Genomic DNA, 19,328 nt, shown 5'->3' on the forward strand with positions numbered 1-19,328 from the left:
TTTGCTTTGAAGCTAGAGTAATCAAGTAATCATTTCCACGGGATCATGGTCATGACCATGAATCATGCTATTTTCTCCTAAATCTCTTCTTCCTCTCCTCCCTTCCCCTACTTCAGCTGACTGAAGCAGATCTTCCCTGCCTGACCTTCAAAATCCCATTTTTAAAAATACAGCTACAGTAGATTAATGCCTCTCCTACAGGAAGCCAGGGGAGCTACAGAACAGAAAAGTTACAAGGAGAGAGCCCCCAAACAATTCTTCTGACCTCAGATACTGATAGTCTGTGGAGGAGGCACTTTCACAGAAAAAGTAGCTATTCCTGATAATGAGCCTTTTTTTTTTTTTTTTTTTTTTTAAGGAAAATAAAGACAAGTCTCTTCTTGGGGAAAAATATTGCTCCAAGTCCTTGCTGGTTTTTTTTTTCTTCTGGGCTGGTGATCTTAAGCTTGGCGTTGTATCAAGCTTAGGTTGAAGGGGACCTTAGAGGCGACCCATACCGGAGTCCTCATTTATCCAGATGAAGAAACTGAGGCCTGAAGGCAAAGTGATTGATCCAAGGCCACCTAGCGCCTTGGGGCAGGCTAAGACTGTGGTCAAATTTTCCAGAACTTGGGCCAGGGGTCTTCTACTTATTCAGTCCTGAAACATTCCCCCAAGGCTGACTCCTGAAAAGGGTTGGGGTCCTAGTGGCCTCTGGGCCTTGGGCAGCCAGGGACTCAGGCTCCAGGCTGGGCCTCCATAGGTGGACGGGAAAACTCAGCCCTTAACATACAGTCAGCTACCCCAAATCAGGTGCCTATACTTGGCAGGTGGGCCGTCCATCTCCCCCACCAGCGCAGGAGAGATTGTCAGCCCCTCACCCTCTCTCCTGGAGCTCAAACATCCCAGCCAGCAGCCCAGCTTCTTCCCCAAGAAGTAGCTTCCCCTCTGTGGTTTCTGGACTTTCCCCTCCTGGAAAATGGAGGGGTTTTTGGGACAGCAAACGCTCCCCGCCCCTGGAAGAAAGAACTCAGGACCTCAGGGCCCTTGTTAGGAGTGAACTCCTCTGGACAAAGATCTGGATGCCTCATTAGCAAGGCCCAGTGAAAAATGGAAATGCAGGGCCCCTCCTTCAAAAATTCTTAGGAATTTCAGGACTGCCCCTATAGTGCCCTAAGCCGAGTCCGGGTCTGCAGGGGTCCCACACCCATACAGCCAGCCCTGCTTGGCTGGTTCCCAAGTGGATGGGGACAATAATAGCTTTAAGCTCCTCGGATCAAGGAGCCAGGAGAGGCCTTCTGTTTCCCCCAGATAAAAGCTCTAGTTATTCCCAAACAATTCTGCTTCCTCTCGGCCTACCAGATCAGCGGAGGGACGGCCGGGCCAGCGTGGTGGTCTGGGAGTCGGCACTTGAAAGCTTCCTGCGTTGTCTTCTCTAGCACAACCCAGCCTCATTAGGTCTGTCTGACACTTTTCTATTTAAATGTCTCAAGAGAAGTGGCGCGTGCTATGTGAACGGTTAACGTTCAAAAGGGCAGGGAACTGTGAGACTGTATTTTGTACTGGGAGCCGGCCAGGAGCGCAGTGGACCCCTCCAGCCAGGCGGAGAGGGGCGCCCAGCTGAGCGCGTGAACCCGAGCTCTTCTTCCCTAGGGACTCCATCCCTGGGAGCCGGTGCGGCCATTCACGGTGCTGACGCGCCCCCCGGCGCCCCCGCCCGGTGCTGCACCGCCCCGCATCTCCCGGCTTCCAGAAAGCTCCCCGTGCATTGCGCTGCATTCTTTGGGCGTGAGTCACGCAGGTTTGCAGCCAGCCCCAAAGGGGGATGTACGCGAGCCCAGCGCTATAAATACTGCGCGTCCCCGTGCTCACCACGCGGCGTCGCCAGGAGGAGGGCACGGGCGCCGGGTGCAGCAGGCTGGTGAGATGTCTCTGTCTTCTTGTCCCTGAGCAGAGCCATAGCGGAGCGATGGGCAAGCTGGGCACACTGGGGGTGGCAGTCAGGCGGAAGAGATGACAGCTTGCAGCATAGCCTGCACTTTAGACCGAGCCTAGGAAGCCTGGGAAGGAAGGTGGCCAGAGCCCCGTTACCAGGCAGCTGAGCGAGGGGAGGGACTGCGGGGCGAGAAGCGCAGCCTGGGACTCAGAGTCCCTGTGTGCACGGAGCTCCAGCCACAGTTCTGTGGCGGCTGGGGGGTGGATAGGGCAGGAATAGTGATCCTCCTTTCGGAAAGCTGGGGAAACTGAGACTTGGAGACCTGCCTCCCGCCCGGCGGGAGCCTGAGGCTAGCAGGTGGCAGAGGGGACTGGCCTGCGCAGAGCTCGGTCTCCGCGGGAAGATGATGGTCTTTCGGTTGTGGCTGTCAGCTTTCATGCCTGAGTCATCTTGTTTTCTCCTGAGTTCTCTTGTTCTCTGATAGTGTGTTTATAAATGCGATGTTACGGATTTAAGTGTATGCTGCAACCTTCACATTCTACTTTTTCTGCTTCCTAATGCACCCAAGGTGCGTCAGAGCCGAGTCACACAAGCTCCATCAGGCCTGGGATGTCTGATTCCATCGTCTCATTTTACAGATGATAATCTGAGGCCTGGCAAGGTTTAGTTCTGTCTCCAGTGCTAAACAGCAAATAAGTGTCAGAATTGGGATTAGAGCCAAAGCCTCTTGACCTTCCAGAATTTCCGGACCTAGTCAAAAAGGAAACTGGTTATTATTATTATTATTTTAAAGGGAGAGGTTAGGAATTTAAAAGTAAGAACAGATACTATAAAGGGATGCTGGTGAGGTCATAAATTATAATAATATTGGGGCATTGGAGACAATTTAAATACCTGTGAGAATGGTAAATTAATCCTGGGTACATCAGAAAGTAGAATTCTATTTTTTGAGATAGAGTCTCACACTGTCACCCCAGATAGAGTGCAGTGGCGTCATCATAGGTCACTGTAACCTCAAACTCCAGGGCTCAAGCAATCCTCCCAGCTCAGCCTTTTAAGTAGCTGGGACTACAGGCACCCGCTGCCACAACCAGCTGGTTTTTCTATTTTGGGTAGACGTGGGGTCTCGCTCTTGCTTAGACTGGTCTCAAACTCCTGAGCTCCAGAGATCCTTCTGCTGCAGCCTCCCAGAGTGCTAGGATTACAGGCATGAGCCAGCAAGTACAATCTCCTACAGCCACAGAAGTGTGCTTTTAAAGAATATTTGGAGCCAGTGGATGTAAAAGATGTGAGGATATATAAATACCTAGAATGTAGAAGGAAAAGTGCCACGGTGTTAATATTTGCCTCTGGGTGGTGTGATTACCGTAGGTGACTTTGTTTCTAATTTTTCCTTTTGTTTAGTTTTCTCCAGTTGAGGCAGTCAGGCAGGAGTGGGGCTTTGGATTTGAGACTCTGCCGGCTTATGACTCCATGGCTTTCGGTACATGGTCTTTGATGTTCCTAAGCCCCCCGCCTGCTCTGCTGGGACACCTCTGGCTTTAGAGGTGAACTTGGGAGCCTTTTGGGAAGCTAGTCAATTACAGGCTCCCAGGAGGTGTGGTTGGACCAGAGGTCTTCTCAAAGTCCATCTGATTCTCCTCTGTGTCCTCCACTTTCCCCAACACAGCCCCCTTGCCCATGGGGCTGGCCTTTTTAGGTAGAAGGAGCCAGGTGGGTGGTCTCAGTCTTCCTAGGGGAACAGAAGCTGTGTCGTGGTGGTGGGGACTCATTTGCCTTGGACTATGCCTGGCTTGTCTATTGGGGGCAGCCAGCAACCAGGTGCCTAGGAAACAGAGGAGGTGGGAGGGGAATAGAGGGACCTCAGATTAACAGCATCCGATCACCTGCCAAAAAAACAGATTCTGACTCAGAACCAGTGTTATAACAAGCCCCCTGGATAAATCACAAGTATTTAAAAAGTAGCTGATCATCTCGGCGCCTGAAGCTCAGTGGCTAGGGCACCAGTCACATACACCAGAGCTGGCAGGTTTGAATCCAGCCTGGGCCTGCCAAACAGCAATGACAACTACAACCAAAAAATAGCCAGGTGTTGCGGTGGGCGCCTTGTAATCCCAGATGCTTGGGAGGCTGAGGCAAGAGAATCACTTAAGCCCTAGAGTTTGAGGTTGCCGTGAGCTGTGATACCACAGCATTCTATCCAGGGTGACATGGTGAGACTGTCTTTCAAAAAAAAAAAGAAAACAAAAGTAGCTGATCGTTTCACCAAGGCAGAGCCACACAGTCAGTGGTGGAGTGGGGGGCAGAGGGGGGACCACAGGTGGCCTCTGTGTGCCTGCTTTAGGTCCTACCCCTCTCCAGACATGCCCACTAGATACTGCCAATGCCTGGGATTGGTCCTCAGTCAAATTTTGAAGTAGTTAGCATTTAAGGTGATTATACAGGGTGTCCATAAAATTTGTATGCAATTTAAAATTTACGACTATTTTAAATTGCACATGAACTTTTATGGACACCCTATAAAGTTTGCATGGAATTTAAAATAGTTGTACATTTTAAATTGCACACGAACTTTATGGACACCCTGTGTAAGCCCCTATGTTTACAGAACACAGTCACCTCTATCTGTTTTGGGTCCATTTTACAGATGAAGAAACTGAGGTTCACAGGCTTAAGTGACTTGGTATCTGGGAAAGAATACTGGACTGGGTGTTGGGAGGGCTGGGTTCTCATGGCAGGGTTGCCACGACTTTGCTGTGGGCCTTGGGGAGCCCTGTGCTGGGTCTGGGCTGTGGTCTCCCCTGAAAGGTGTAGGGGCTATGGGAGAATGATCCCTTTTATAGCTCGCAGCTTGACAGCGTGCCATCAAGGGAGCCCAGACTCCTGGTGGCAGACCCGGCGCTCGCTGCTGCGTCTGGGACTCCTCATTACTGCTCTGGTCCGCTGCCCCGTTCTCCGGGCCCAGCACCCTGTTTTCTAATTGGAACCTCTTCTGTCTGGATTTCTCAGCAGTTTCTAGGGGCGCTGCACAGAGGTGTTTATGGCTTGCTTTGTCTCTCTGGCGTGACAAAGGCTCTGTCCCTGCTGGAGGCATTTCAGGCCTCAGTGAGCAGCTGGGGCAGAGGCTGTGCGACCCACCACTGCATCCTGCCCAGTGAGTGAGTCCCAGCCGCCCACCCCGTCCTCGGGGAGGGCACTGACCCGCTGTCTTCTCCCACGCTGCCGCTTTGCTCTGTGCATCTAACTGCTTCTAAGCTTTCCTTATTAATGTTTACCAAGTGTCCAGATGGGCCTGCCAGGCTGAGCAGTTTTTGGATGGGAACCATTTCAGGAGCGGGCGGGCACCTCCCTGTTAGCTCTGTTATGGGAAGTGGATGCGCTCAGATAAGCTTCTGGGAAAATGGTCCATTGTGTAAGACCTGGGGGTGGCCGGTGTCCCCTGCTCAGGGCAGGCAGCCCAGTGGTGCCAGGAACACTGGGGAGGCCCACAGTGCTATGGGTCTTTGGAAGGGGCCTGGCAGAGCACAGGGGCAGCCTCCCTGTTAACCCCCTGACCCTGCCCTGCCCTCTTTGCTCCCTGCAGAGACGTCCTTCTTCCTCCTCTGCTGTTTATTCACAGCCCCAGATGCACAGGCGCCCAGCTCAGGTCTCACGCTTTGCTCCCTGCAGATGGATTTAATTTCCCTGCCAATACAAGGGCTGGCTCTGACCGCCTCAGACTCTTAAAAAAGCGAGTTCAGGTGGTGCAAAGCGAGTTCAGGTGGTGCGGGGGTCAGCACTGTGATCGATAGGAATGTCTGCTGGGGACGTGGGTGGGCCTGTGACATGGGCCCTCTGTAGGGGGACACCAGGAGGGACAGATGAGTGACCCAGGGAGGTGTTTTCGGTGTTTGACATGATACACGCCTTTTCTGGGCAAGGCATAAGAAAGCCCAGGTGCCTTGTGGAGGCGTATGGTCACAGCCACCGCGGGGGCGGAGGTGGCTTGGCTGGGAGCCTGATTCCTGTCACCAGGGTTCTTGTTCCTTCTGCCTGGCACTGCTGTCTTCCTCTCCTCCCTGCCTGTACCTCCCGCCTTCACTTTCTGTTGAAGGTGTCACTGGCAAGTCTGGTTTCCCTACAGTTTCCTCAGGGGTAAAAAACGCAGCCAGCGGTGCCAGGTGAGAGGACACCCTGGGGGTGCTAAGTCCTGGAGGCCCCTGGGAAGCTGGGCAGGAAACCAGCAGCTTGTCCAGCTGTTCTCATGACGGTCCCCTGTTCTCTACCCACAGAGGTGTGCTAGGATTCCAGAATTGCAGGAGGCATGATGGTGACACCCCTGCTTTTCGTGGGGCTGCTGCTGGCCTGGGAGAGTGGCCAGGTCCTGGGAGACCAGATAATATCCAGCAACGAGCTGCAGGGTAAGGAGAACGAGTGTGATGCCCGAGTTGCAGGGTTGGGAGGCCGCAGGGCGTGGCTGCTGCCCTCGCACAGTCCCTCTGGGTCTGCTGAGCGTCAAAGACCGTTCTCACCTTGTGAACTGGGTCTGGGTTCCTGGGCCCTGTCCCCAGACTCCTGGCTCACTCTGTGTGTCCACCAGGCACTTGGTATCTGCAGGCATTTCCCAAGCCGTCCCTGGCTGCTGTGTCTCAGTTCCCCATCCCCTCATCAGTGTCCTGGGCCCACCTCCCACGTCCCCTCCACACACATGCACGGCCTGGACTTTGGGAGCCTCTGTCCATCTTCCCTGCAGAGTCCCCCCAGCTCTCGCCAATGCGTCTTCCCCCTCCCCACCCAGAAGGCCGGGCTGCATAATATCTGCTCACGAGCCAGGGAAGGGCAATACAGTTCCACACGAGGAAGCCCAGCTGGAGGCCCCTTCTTCCCCCCACTACCACTTGCTGACCGGCTCTTCAGGGCAGCAGTTTGAACCCAGACTGGGCTTATGTCTGTTGTACCAAGGATGACTCCCAGGCAGCCATCCTGATCCCACCATGCTTCTTTTCTTCTCCCATTTTTTATTGAAGTATAATTAACAAGTAAAAATCATGTATATTTAAGGTGTACAATGTGATGGTTTGAGAAACATACATGTTGTGAATTGATTGCTACTGCCAAGTTAATGAGCACAGCCATCTCCTCACATAGTTACCAATTTCAAGTTCAATGTGGGATCCCTAGGCTTTCTCATCCACCTGCTCCCTCAGCATCTTCCCTTGTCTGTGGGGAGGGCATGGTGACCATGCTGGATTGTTCAGTGGGACACACATGAAGTGTTTGGTGCTTAGTTCGCCATGGGACAAGCGCCGAGTGAATGGCGCTTGGGTGACAAGTTGTTCTAGTGCGTTGTTCGCTGGTACTTTGCTTGATCACTCATTTTCTTGTCCCCATTGCCTGGCACCATGCATTGGAACAAACTAGTACAAATATGTGGTTAAACTGAGCTCCGGAAAGATTTACGCCACAAATAATAATATAATATATTTGAATGCTTCAAAGTTTACACTTCTGGGGTTTTTTTTTTTCCTCCTTAAAATTTGTCTTCTGCTCCTCTAGGGCAGACGGACAGTGGTCAGGCATAGCTCCACTGTCCCTTCCTTGGGCTGTGCTGGCTCCTGGGGTCTGCATTTCTGAGCAGTAGAGTATAGTCGACAAGGAGCCTGTAACCAGAACCCATGTCAGGGGAAGGCTAGGGCGCAGACAGGGGGAGTCCTCACCTGACAGCCCCTGGAGTGAACAGACCTTTCTGATCATTCCAGCGGGTCCCCAACACCATCTCTCTTCATCTCCTTCTACCTCCTCCCTTTCTCTTGCAGAAATGTCCACCCAGGGGAGTAAATATGTTAATAAGGAAATTCAAAACGCCCTCAACGGGGTGAAAGAGATAAAGACACTAATAGAAAAAACTAACGAGGAGCGCAAGTTACTTCTTAACACCCTAGAGGAAGCCAAGAAGAAGAAAGAGGTAAAGAGGGGTCTGGTGACCACTGCCAGCCTTGATCCTCCTACCAGAGGGGAGGGAGGGGTCATGGCCGTGGCCTGGCTGGGTTGCCATGGTGACTCACAGTCCTCCCAGGGCTGTGTCAGCTGATGTTGGGGCTGCTGTTAAGAAATAAGGAAGGTTTATTTGCTCTTGAAAGCTTCAGGGGTCTGGTCTTAAATCTGGTTTTGTTATAAGCCTGGCCGAAGGCCTGACACCCGGATTCCCTTCAATAGATGTTTTGAAATTCTGGCCATATGCCAGGTCCGAGCAAGGCTTTGGTTAGGGTGTCAGCCGGGGTAAGGAATGGTGCCCTCCTGCAGGAAGCCTATCTAGTGCAGGTGACATGGTTAGGCCTAAGGCAGGCACACACTGGGGGGACCAGGCCTTTCTAGCCATCTGGACCATTTCCTAAAGAGACACCTAAGTCCAATAGCTGACATAGCAGGTCTAGCCTGTGTGTAGTGATTCAACGAAACCAAAATACTATAATTCCATGAACAACTGATTTAAAAAATCAATAGTCACCTTGAGGGTCTCCTAAGAACATGCTCCCACATCACCCCTAAACTAGGAGATGCTGAGATGGAGCCATCTGCCACCTTCACGATCCCTCAGGCACACCAAAGGCATTTTGAAGGTTCTCAGAAGGTCTACAGTGAAGAAACTTTTCTAACTTTATTTAACTCCAGAGTTTTCCAAATCAAATTGACTAGAGAACTTTTTTTTCTCCTAACAGCTTTTAGCGCAATTCCATGGAAACCGCTCAAGGGAATGCTGCCCGGATACAGCTCTTTCTTTCAAACTTCACCCCATTTCTTGGCATCAGTATTAGTTCTCAGCATTCCATGGGAACACGCTAATAGCTCATGGAGTAGGGGGCTTAGCTGGGTCTCCTGTTTTTGTGGTTATCATTGGAGTTTGAGAGTCCCCGATCCAGATTTCATTACAAAGCACATCGGCTTTGGAAAAGACTCCATTTCTTCTCAGTTGAGGAATTAGATGAACCAGTAAAAAGAAAGTAAGCAGGGCAGTGCCTGTATCTCAAAGGAGCAGGGTGCCGGCCCCGTATATGGGAGGTGGTGGGTTCAAACTCCGCCCGGCCAAAAACTGCAAAAAAAAAAAAAAAAAAGTAAACAGCATAGTTGATGCTTATTTCTTGATTCAGTTGTAGGGGAGCAGGGGATAGACACCTCACGTAATCCCAAGGTGTGGGTAGTACACTTTTTTTTTTTAAAGAGCAACATACCCATTTATAGAGACTTTAATACAGAAAAGTAGAGAATAAAGATTTTTCCATCATCCTTTTGCCCAAAGACAATTCACTGTTCACATTCGATCTATCTCTTACTACCCTTTTTTCTCTGTATTTTTTTGCCGGTGTCTATATTAAAATGATGATTTTTTTTTTTTGAGACAGAATTTCACTATGTCATGGTAGAGTACATGCCTTGGTAGAGTACAGTGGCGTCATAGCTCACAGCAACCTCTAACTCTCCTGGGTTTAAGGGATTCTCTTTCCTCAGCCTCCCAAGTAGCTGGAATTACAGGCCCGCCACAATGCCTGGCTATAAAATGATGAATTCTTAACATCAACAATTCATATTATAATTTAAAAACTTATTATAAACATTCCTTGTAATGATGTACTATCTACCCTTTGTGTGCACTGCAATTAGTTCAACTTATCTTCTATTTTAAAGCATCTGGGTTGATTTTTTTTTTCCATAAACTAATACTGTAGCAAATATCTTCTTTTTTTTTAGAGACAGAGTCTCACTTTGTTGCCCTTGGGTAGAGTGCTGTGGCGTCATAGCTCATAGCAACCTCCAGCTCTTGGGCTTAGGCAATTCTCTTGCCTCAGCCTCCCAAGTAGCTGGGACTATAGGTACCCACCTAACTATTTTTTTGTTGCAGTTTGGCCAGAGCCAGGTTTGAACCTACCACCCTCAGCATATGGGGCCAGCGCCCTACCCACTGAGCCATAGGTGCCGCCCACAAATATCTGCTTTATTAGGGGAATTCCTTGGTATGATTCTTACTGAATATTTGGATCAAGTGGCATGGGACTGTTAGAGAGTGCTGATAGTTGGTGCAGCTTTGGTTTCGAAAGCCTGCTGACTCCCAGGGGCTATGGATGCAGCAAAAAATGAAGATTCAGGGAGGTCTCTGGTCTGCTTTGGAAGATGACATTGAAACACTAGCAGCTGAGGCATCCGTGAGAGGCCGCTCCTGGGGTAAACTGTCAGCGCACTGAGGCAGAGAGGGGAGGGAGATGTGCATGTGGGTCCAGGAGTCAGGAACGACTTTAGAGAATAGTTAGCTCTTGAAGGACTAGAGCCGTGGTTCTCAACCTCCCTGATGCTGCGGCCCTTTAATACGGTTCCTGTGGGTTGAGAACCACTGGACTAGAGGATGCTGGGAGCCCAGTGGGGAGAGCATTCCAGGTGGGCAAACGAGGGGAAGCCTGAGCCTGAGCAGAGCAGAAACAAGCACGCTGTAAGGGGTGAAGCCTGTGAGCTCAGCGGGGCTCACCTGCCTCACTGCGCCTTCCCGTAGGATGCCCTAAATGAGACCAGGGATTCAGAAATGAAGCTGAAGGAGTCCTCAGGAGTGTGCAACGAGACCATGCTGGCCCTCTGGGAAGAGTGTAAGCCCTGCCTGAAACAGACCTGCATGAAGTTCTACGCCCGTGTCTGCAGAAGCGGCTCGGGACTGGTCGGCCGCCAGGTGAAAAGGGGGCCCGTGTGCGGCCGAGGTTCTGAGTGGGGAAGGAGGGGCACCCAGTGATATATGCTTCATTCCCCATGCCAGATGCTAACGATTAGTACTGGCTGGCTGCACAGAGCGCCATGCTCGATTGGAAATGTCTGGCACGCGTGCAGATACAAGGATGTGGGTTAGGGGTTTGCCATCTATTAGAAGCCTCTTATCCTGCACTGATTAACATAACAGATAGCTACACTGCATAGCAGAGCCCTGTGTCCCATTACGTGGAAGGAATGAAGACTTTTTAGTAAATGAATATTAATATTGATCCTGTCCTCAGCTGTGGGCCTCTCTTGGTTGGGACTCAATGAGTTGCACTGATCTCCAAGGTTGGCCCTCACCTGGGCAGGGTTTTGTGTCATCAGAGATGACAGCAGACTGATAGGAAGTGACTGGCCTGGGAATCTCTGACCTCACTGGTGTCTCTAAACTCTCCCCTATAGAGGAGAGAGGATGCAGGTACATCATCCTGGCAGCTGGGATACCTGGGGCCAGTCCCAACCGGGCCTTTGGTCACTTGCTGTGAGACCGTGGCAGTGAGGGGTAGGGCCTGGCCTGTGTCACGCAGGAGGCCATGGCCTTAACAGGCTTCTCCTAACTGTGCCCGTTTTAGCTTGAGGAGTTCCTGAACCAGAGCTCGCCCTTCTACTTCTGGATGAATGGTGACCGTGTTGACTCCCTGCTGGAGGACGACCGGCAGCAGAGCCACATGCTGGACATCATGCAGGACCACTTCAGCCAGGCGTCCAGCATCATGGACGAGCTCTTCCGGGACAGTTTCTTCACCCACGAGCCCCAGGACACCTATCACTACCAGCCCATCAACCTGCTGCACCGGCGGCCTCACCTCCTCTTCCCCAAGTCCCGCTTCGCCCGCACCATCCTGCCTTATACCCCGTTTGAGCCCCTGAACTTCCAGGACATGTTCCAGCCCTTCTTCGACATGATTCACCAAGCCCAGCAGGCCATGGACGCCCCCTTCCAGGGCTCGGCCTTCCATCAGCCGCAGATGGACTCCATCAGAGGTTAGACAGACCCTCTTTCCCGAGAAGGGTTTGCGGAGTCACCCGTTAGATGCTAAGAACCCAGTGGGTGTCATCTCCATTTCCCTCCAGCGACCCCGTGAGGGTGGTATTATCCCCACTGAAGGGTCCAGTGCAGTCTGCTACTGCAGGACTTGGCGTTCGCTCTTTGCAGACAACCATGTCCTTCCCAGCAGCCCCTGGGTGTGATACTGACTTCTCGCCCTGCACAACCAGAGAGCCCTTTCCCCTGGGGAACTCGGGGCTGTGTGGGGCAGGCATGCACATGTTGGTGACAAATTATATAATCAACCCATATTACGGTGAAGGAAGCTGTCCAGGGCTATCACGTTCAGGCCGAGCATAGAGTGGGTGCTGGGAGCCCAGCAGGGAGAGCATGTTTTTTGAAGGAATGAAGTCTAACGTAGACACGAAAAGCGGGTAGTCTAAGGAGCGATTTTCTTCCCTGACACAATCAGCATTTGTTCACCAGTACATCTTCTGCATGCTGTGGTTTGACTGGCACCAGGGTTTGGCTTGAGTGGATTAAGTTGATTAGCATTTATTGTGCCTGTGTAGTGGGTGGCCCTGGGGTGTAAGGAGGCTCACACCTGCCCGCAGCCTGGCAGCCACCGGCCTTGGGAGTAGGGAGCCAGGTAGACTCAGAGCAGAAGGGAGTTACAGTGTCAAAGAGGAGCTCAGACAGTTGAGGGCTGGGGAGGCAGGAGAGGGCTGCTCAGAGATGGTGGGAGGGAGGCCACCCCGAGCCCAGGGACACGGTGACATCTGCAGGGAGCCTGAGCACAGGCCTGCAGCAAAAAATCAACATACTATGACCACAGAACGGTCTGAAAGGGCGGAGAGGAGGGCGGGTCAGCAGAAGCAGTGAGTCCCGTCTCTGAGAGGCTGAATGTCTCAGCCTGGCACTTTGCCTGTGTGTCTCTAGAAGGCAACGAGGACAAACGCTTGGTGTGCCGAGAGATCCGCCACAACTCCACAGGCTGCCTGAAGATGAAGAACCAGTGTGAGAAGTGCAAGGAAATCTTGTCTGTGGGTGAGTGGGGGCCAGACCACAAGCCACCCTGCCATTGATTGCCTGGGTTACAAAGGTGCCTCGCCGAGGCTGCCCCCATGGGGTCACTGACCATTCAGATTCCAGCTCTACGGACTTCAGGCCATGGTCCAGGGCAGATCCTTGTGCACCTGGGCTTGTCCTCTGCAGGGCAGGGTGACAGTGCCGGGAGTTCCCTGAAATCAGCGAGGGCCTTGTAGAGTGCCCACCACCTCTGCCGGCTGGTGGCACGTGGGCGGTCCACAGGTAGGTGCTTCTGGGCTTGTGGGAACAAAGTCATTCTCCTTTGATGCCACAGATACTCTGTTCCCAAGGGCCAAGCATAGTAGATACCCTCATTTTTTTGGCTGCAGGTTATGAAATTTTAGTGTGCATTTTAACAAACTTACCGTGTCCGAGGCACTATTTTAAATCACTCATTTCCTCAGAATGACCCTACCAGGAAATCAGTCGTAAGTGCCTGTAACTTATCCAAGATTACATGACTCCCTCTACCCCGTGGGCGAACTGGGATTTGAACCTCTGTGTTAGGGATACATTTGTCCTTAGCCACATGCTTACTCTCCCTGGGGGCCTCTCGGAGCCTCTGGCAGCTGGGCATGGTACTTCAGCATCCTGGCAACATCTCCTTTGGTTGGTCGGTCCCCTGGGCAAAGGGAATATTTCCTTTCCATCGTTCCTGTCTGTTTTATTGGATCTGGTCAGTGATTAACTTCTTCCCGCTTTGAGATCACAGCTGCCAAAGTGTTTAGCATAGTTCCCAGGATACAGTAGTTTATGCTCAGAAAGAGTTAATTGTTTCTCCTGGTAAGCAGCTTATCACTCTCGCGGCTTGGCTCTTACTCCATGTGTTTGTGTTGGCCATGGCAGGCCCTCAGAGTCCAGTCAAATATCCCCAGCTTCGCTCCGGGGCTTTTAGAAGCCATCCCAAAATAAATACTGGTGATTTATGAGGCCCAAGTATGAAGCCGTATATAAGTTCACAACCAAGCCTTTGGGCTTTTCCCATGAAAATGTCATAGACTTGGCGTAGACCACACCCTACCTCACTGCAAAACAATTAGTTACGGCTGGGCCCAAAGAAAGGACAGAGGCCTGGGTTCGGATGAGACCTCTCCTGCCAATCTTATTGTTATTTTTTTTAATTTCAGTTTAACATAAGGGTATAAGGGATTAGGTTACAATGTTTGCATTTGCTAGGTAAGGTCCCTGTGGTCATTGTGCTCTCACCCAGGAGGTGGGTCATATGCCCTTACGTTGTGCCCGTTATGTGATAGCACACCAATCCCCGCCCCTTTCTCTCTCCCTCCCCCATCTTGAATTGAGTTTTTATCTTATGTATTAATTTGTCTACTGGCTTCGTATTAGTGTTGAGTATATTGGATGCTTACTTTTCCATTCTTGTGATACTTTACTAAAGAGAATGTTTTCCAACTCCACCCAGGTTAAGACAAAAGATATAAAGTCTCCATCTTTTTTATGGCTGAATAGTATTCTGTTTATTAATCCATTCATGGGTCGATGGTCTGTGCCGATCTTAATGTTTGCTGGTCATGGCTTAAACAGTCTTCATGGAGGACTCGCTCCCTCATTATCAAGGTGCTTGTAAACATGTGAGCAGCACGCACTGCCCGGGACCAGGATTGCTCAAATTTCAATACTGCTGACATTTTGGACAAGGATGTTCTTGGTTGTGGTGGCTGCCCTGTGTATTGGGGGGTGTTCAGCAGTATGCTGGCCTCTACCTGCTACGTGGCAGCAGCAACCACCCCCAAAGTTGCAGTAATCAAAATGTCTTCAGATCTTGTCAGTGTCCCTGAAGGACAGCATTACCCCAGCTGAAAACTTCTAGTCTGAGTCTCTGTTCCCAAAGTCTTTTCTTATTTTTAAATTATTTCACAGTAAAAGAGAAAAGATTATTTATTATATATTTCTTTTAAATCTGGGTTCTTGTTAGTAATTCTATTTCTTGCTTCACCTAACATTTTATTTCTTTTCTTTTCTTTTTTTTTTTTTTTTAGACAGAGTCTCACTATGTCACCCTCAGTAAGAGTGCTGTGGCGTCACAGCTCACAGCAACCCCAAACTTTTGGGCTTAAGAGATTCTCTTGCCTCAGCCTCCCAAGTAGCTGGGACTACAGGTGCTCGCCACAACACCCAGCTATTTTTACAGACGGGATCTCCCTCTGGCTCAGGCTGGTGTCAAACCTGTGAGCTCAGGCAATCTACCTGCCTCGGCCTCCCAGAGCATTATAGGTGTGAGCCACAGCGCCTATGGAACATTTTCTTTATTTTAATATAAATAATTGCAGTGACCATTCTGAAATGTAAAAAGATTTCCTTTCCTCCAAGGTCCCTCCCCTTGATATTTGTTGAAATAATTAAGGGGGAGAAAAACAGTAGTTTTTAAAGAGATAGTGGGGGAGTTTCCAGCTCTTATAAATCTGATAACCTGCAATGGACACTCAAGGACCAAAATATATGAATTCTGTTTTCCCTGCTGTCCTGGGGCAGTTGATTACCCGCTGTGGGAGGCAGGTCTCTTTGTAGCCCAACATTCTTGGCTAAGTCTTCTGCTATGGGGACTCGTGGAACGAGAATTGCTAACTCTGCAGATATGCTCTCAAGTCAAGCCTTGAGAATTTTCCAGAACCATAGACCCAGAGTAGGAAGAGTTCAGGCTTAGGAGTTTAAGATCTGGGTTCAAGCTTAGCCTTACACATTGTTTCGTCTATGACTTTAGATAAGTTTTACTTGTTTGGGCCTCAGTTTCATCATTGGTAAAATTGGAGTGTCAACACTTAAGTCAGAATAGATCCGACCGTGAGAGAAAAGGGATGCCCAGAGGGGATCCCTTATGTGGTGTCTGGTATGTAGTAGGGGCTGCACGAGTGGTAAACGTGAGTAATGTTCCCCCACTCCAGAAATCGTTCCCGGGAGGGACGAAGGTGGGGAAAACAGCCCCAGGTCTGAAAACATGGAGCACTTGGTATCGGGGCTTCCCTGAGTGTGGTCAGCAGTTTGTCACTGGTCACCAGAGAGAAGGATCTGGCACCCAAAGATGAGTCAGTTCAGGTTTGGAAATAGCCAAACCCTGTTTCCGCTGGCCAACATGGTTTTCTAGAGTGAGACTTTCTGAGCGAAGGAGGCGGTGCCTTGGTTCACACTCTGGGACGAGCTCTTTACTTTGTCATGGATGGTAGCGGGCAGTTTGCGGAGCCCCGCTTGGGGCAGCGCTGCCTTAGGGCCTGGCTGCGTGACCTGGTAACTTTCCCTTTGCTTTTCTGCCTTTTCTTTCTTCCATCTCTGGGCAGACTGTTCAGCCAACAGCCCCTCTCAGGCTCAGCTGAGGCAAGAGCTGAACGATTCCCTCCAGATTGCAGAGAAGTTGACCCAGAAGTACAACGAGCTGCTTCAGACCTACCAGTGGACGATGCTGAACACGTCCGCCCTGCTGGAGCAGCTGAATGATCAGTTTAGCTGGGTGTCCCGACTGGCTAATCTCACCCAAGCCCAAGGCCAAGACCAGTACTATCTCCGGGTCACCACGGTGAGTTGTGTCCTGGCCGCACACTGACGTGGGCCGGGGCTCAAGGTGTGATCTGGAGCTGATAGGAACCTCCAAGGGGTTGAAATGAGATAAAGATAATAAAGGGGGAGACTCATGCTTTGGACTGAGCATTTATCACGTGGCAGGAAATATAAAACCTGGGGCCTGTTGCTGCATAGCAGCCTCGTCACCCGGTAGAGTAGAATATTATAACCGCATTTTCCAGGGAGGAATGGGAGAGGTTCCACAGCTTGCCCGAGGCTGGGTAACTGATCGCGGGCTCACCTGGGTACATGCACCTGTTGGCCTGGCTGCAAAGCCTTTACTCTCTTATTTCTGGTGCCAAAGCCAGGAACAAACCAGAAGCCTGTGTTCTTTTTTCATGGCTGCACGCTGCCTCTCTTACGTGGAATAGCTCATGAATTGGTGCCTTGTTCCCTACCAGTGATAAAAACTGCTCTCTAGTGCTAACAGGGCTTTTCCTTTCCTTTCCTTTTTTTTTTTGCCCCTTAATTTCTTTTCTACCACAGTCTGATCAGTGATTGCCCAAAGAAAATGTTTGGAAACTGGCCAGGGGATGTGGCTCGCCACTGTAATCCTAGCACCCTGGGAGGCTAAAGCAGGTGGATTGAGCTCAGGAGTCTGAGACCAGCCTGAGAAAGAGCAAGACCTCATGTCTACTAAAACTAAAAACAACTAGCTGGGCATTGTGGCACATGCCTGGAGTCCCAGTTATTTGGGAGGCTGAGGCAATAGGATGTCTTGAAGCCAGGAGTTGGAGATTGCTGTGAGCTACAGTGATGCTGTGTGGCACTCTACCCAGGGCAACAGAATGACAGTCTGTCCCATCTCAAAAAAAAAAAAGAAAAAGAAAATGTTTGGAAACAACTTTTATTCTCTGTGGTGCCCCCCTGGGCTGCTCATTGGCAGCCCCCTGTGAACTAGGACCTTCCTGTCCACTGAGCTGTACTGAGTTGTACAGATGTCACAGATGTCTAGATTAGTAAGAAGCAACCAGGTCAGCTGTCTGGATTTTCTGGAAGGAGCAGGAGGCCTTCCCTACTGGCAGCCTGACCTCTGTTGCAGAATGCGCACCTTTTGACCATAAAGTTTTAGCTCTTTTGTGCCTTTTGTTCCTTCTAGGTGACTTCCCACCCTTCTAATTCAGACCCTTCCTCTGGTGTCACTGACGTGGTTGTGAAGCTCTTTGATTCCAACCCCATCACTGTGTCGGTCCCAGAAGAAGTTGTCAGGAACAACCCTAAGTTTATGGATATTGTGGCAGAGAAGGCACTGCGGGAATACCGCAAAAAGAACTGGTGAGTCGGGTTAGGGTTAAGGTCAACCCTAACCAAGGGGCAGGCCCCACGGCTCTCTGGGAGCTGAGAAAAGGGGCAGAGGATGCAGCCTGGGGGGACGGAGCGCTCCTGAAGGCAGAATCCAAAGCCAGGAACTGCCTGGGAATCGTATTTGTCCTTTGGAAGGTATTCCTCCTTGGCAGGTAAGAATTTGGGCTGAGGCAGGTGGATTGGCTGAGTTCACAGGTTCAAGACCAGCCTGAGCCAGAGCGAGACCTCATCTCTAAAAATAGCCGGGCGTTGTGGAGGGTGCTGTAGTCCCAGCTACTTGGGAGGCTAAGGCAAGAGGATCGCTTGAGCTGAAGAGTTTGAGGTTGCTGTGAGCTGAGATGTCATGGCACTCTACTGACGACGACATAGTGATACTCTGTCTCAAAAAAAAAGAAAAGAAAAGAATTTGAGTCTTGGTTGCTGCTCTCACTGAATATTAAGCCCTCCCCTCCCCCCACCCGGCCTTCCTTTTTTATTTCAGGGAGGAGTGAGATGTGACCTTCATTTCCGCATCCAGGGCCCCCGAGTCCAGCTTCCCCTGAGATGAGCCGGCTCCCCCCAGAGAGACCTCTGCGTGTCACCATGTGACTGGGCCCCAGGAGGCCCCCCAGCCCCGCCCCACTCCTTCCTGTGGATGCTGCACCCTAACGCTGCCTGTGCTGCGGGGCAGAGCTGCTCCCGCCTGCGACTAATACAATAAAACCGCCTATGATTTGAGGGCTTGGCGCCGCCTCTCTTGATACCCTGCGCGCTTTCACTTGGGTCTAGGAGGTAAAAAAGGGGAGTGGAAACAAAAACCTCTGGCTAAGGTGGTATCAGGACTACTGTGCCGTGGAGAATGAAAGGGGCGTGAAGGCAAAACCATTTCTCACTTGGGGGAAGAGAGGTGTGTTTCAACAAGCCAAGGAAAATACGTTCCTGAAAAATGAATCCTTTCCCTCCCATTATAAAACCGTATTCTAAATGAGGTGAAGGTGATCGGAAGGAATACACTGAAAATTAAGGTAAAGAACAGGTGATATAGTGAGACATACCGAGTATTTTAATATGTAATTAATATTTTCTGTGTGGAAACATCCCCCAAAGACCAGATTAGGCAGTTTTCTTTATATTTGTAAGAGCTCAGAATCCGGGGCACTTCTTTGACTGTGGACGTCTGTCTACCACCAGGCCATACGATCTTCACGGCTTCTTCTGGAGCACAGGGAACTTCTCGGCTTGGGCGGCTCTAAAGACTCATTTGCTGCTCAGTCTGGAAATTTATTAATAGCTGGACTGCAGTGCCTGGTGCTGCCAGCAAGTGGCGCTGACTCCACATGGTGTGAATCTCCAATCTTGGAGCAACAAGCTTCTCATTCATTAACATGCTCTAATTAGGCTGAGTGGGGTGGCTCACATCTGTAATCCTAGCATTCTGGGAGCCCCAGGCAAGAGGATTGCTTGAGCTCAGGAGTTTAAGACCAGCCTGAGCAACAGCAAGCTCCATCTCTAATAATAGAAAAACTAGCCAGGTTCTTTGCAGGTACCTATAGTCCCAGTTACTGAGGAGGCTGAGGCAGGAGGATTGCTTGAGTCCAGAAGTTTGAGGTTGCTGTGAGCTATGATGATGCCATAGCACTCTACCCAAGACACAGGCTGAGACACTGTCTCAAAAAAAAAAAAATGCTCTAATTTTAGAATTCTGTTCATCGA

At 50.6% G+C, this 19,328-nt stretch overlaps 1 protein-coding gene across 2 annotated transcripts; it reads left to right on the forward strand.

The window, feature by feature from the left end:
• The first annotated feature begins 1,747 nt into the window (after nt 1-1,747).
• Nucleotides 1,748-18,353, forward strand: CLU (clusterin). 2 transcript variants are annotated; one of them, XM_012807719.2, is made up of 9 exons: nt 1,748-1,900; nt 6,187-6,315; nt 7,711-7,859; nt 10,434-10,604; nt 11,257-11,668; nt 12,612-12,719; nt 16,052-16,287; nt 17,431-17,606; nt 18,118-18,353. In XM_012807719.2, exons 2-9 carry the CDS (start codon nt 6,219-6,221, stop codon nt 18,125-18,127), a joined length of 1,359 nt encoding a protein of 452 aa, XP_012663173.1. In that variant the 5' UTR covers nt 1,748-1,900; nt 6,187-6,218; the 3' UTR covers nt 18,128-18,353. The 2 variants fall into 2 exon arrangements, with proteins under 2 accessions (XP_012663173.1, XP_012663174.1); XM_012807720.2 differs by lacking the exon at nt 1,748-1,900 and adding an exon at nt 6,014-6,075.
• The last annotated feature ends 975 nt before the right edge of the window (nt 18,354-19,328 follow it).

Source organism: Otolemur garnettii, unplaced genomic scaffold, assembly GCF_000181295.1.
Source record: "Otolemur garnettii isolate 467f Iridium unplaced genomic scaffold, OtoGar3 scaffold00074, whole genome shotgun sequence".
Lineage (NCBI taxonomy): Eukaryota > Metazoa > Chordata > Mammalia > Primates > Galagidae > Otolemur > Otolemur garnettii.

What these genes read in the sequence shown, in the direction of transcription:
- CLU (XM_012807719.2), top strand. Translation starts at nt 6,219, where the DNA reads ATGATGGTGACACCCCTGCTTTTCGTGGGGCTGCTGCTGGCCTGGGAG. An exon ending in AAGCCAAGAAGAAGAAAGAG is followed by an intron (nt 7,860 to 10,433) that starts GTAAAGAGGGGT and finishes GCCTTCCCGTAG; the next exon opens with GATGCCCTAAATGAGACCAG. An exon ending in CAAGGAAATCTTGTCTGTGG is followed by an intron (nt 12,720 to 16,051) that starts GTGAGTGGGGGC and finishes ATCTCTGGGCAG; the next exon opens with ACTGTTCAGCCAACAGCCCC.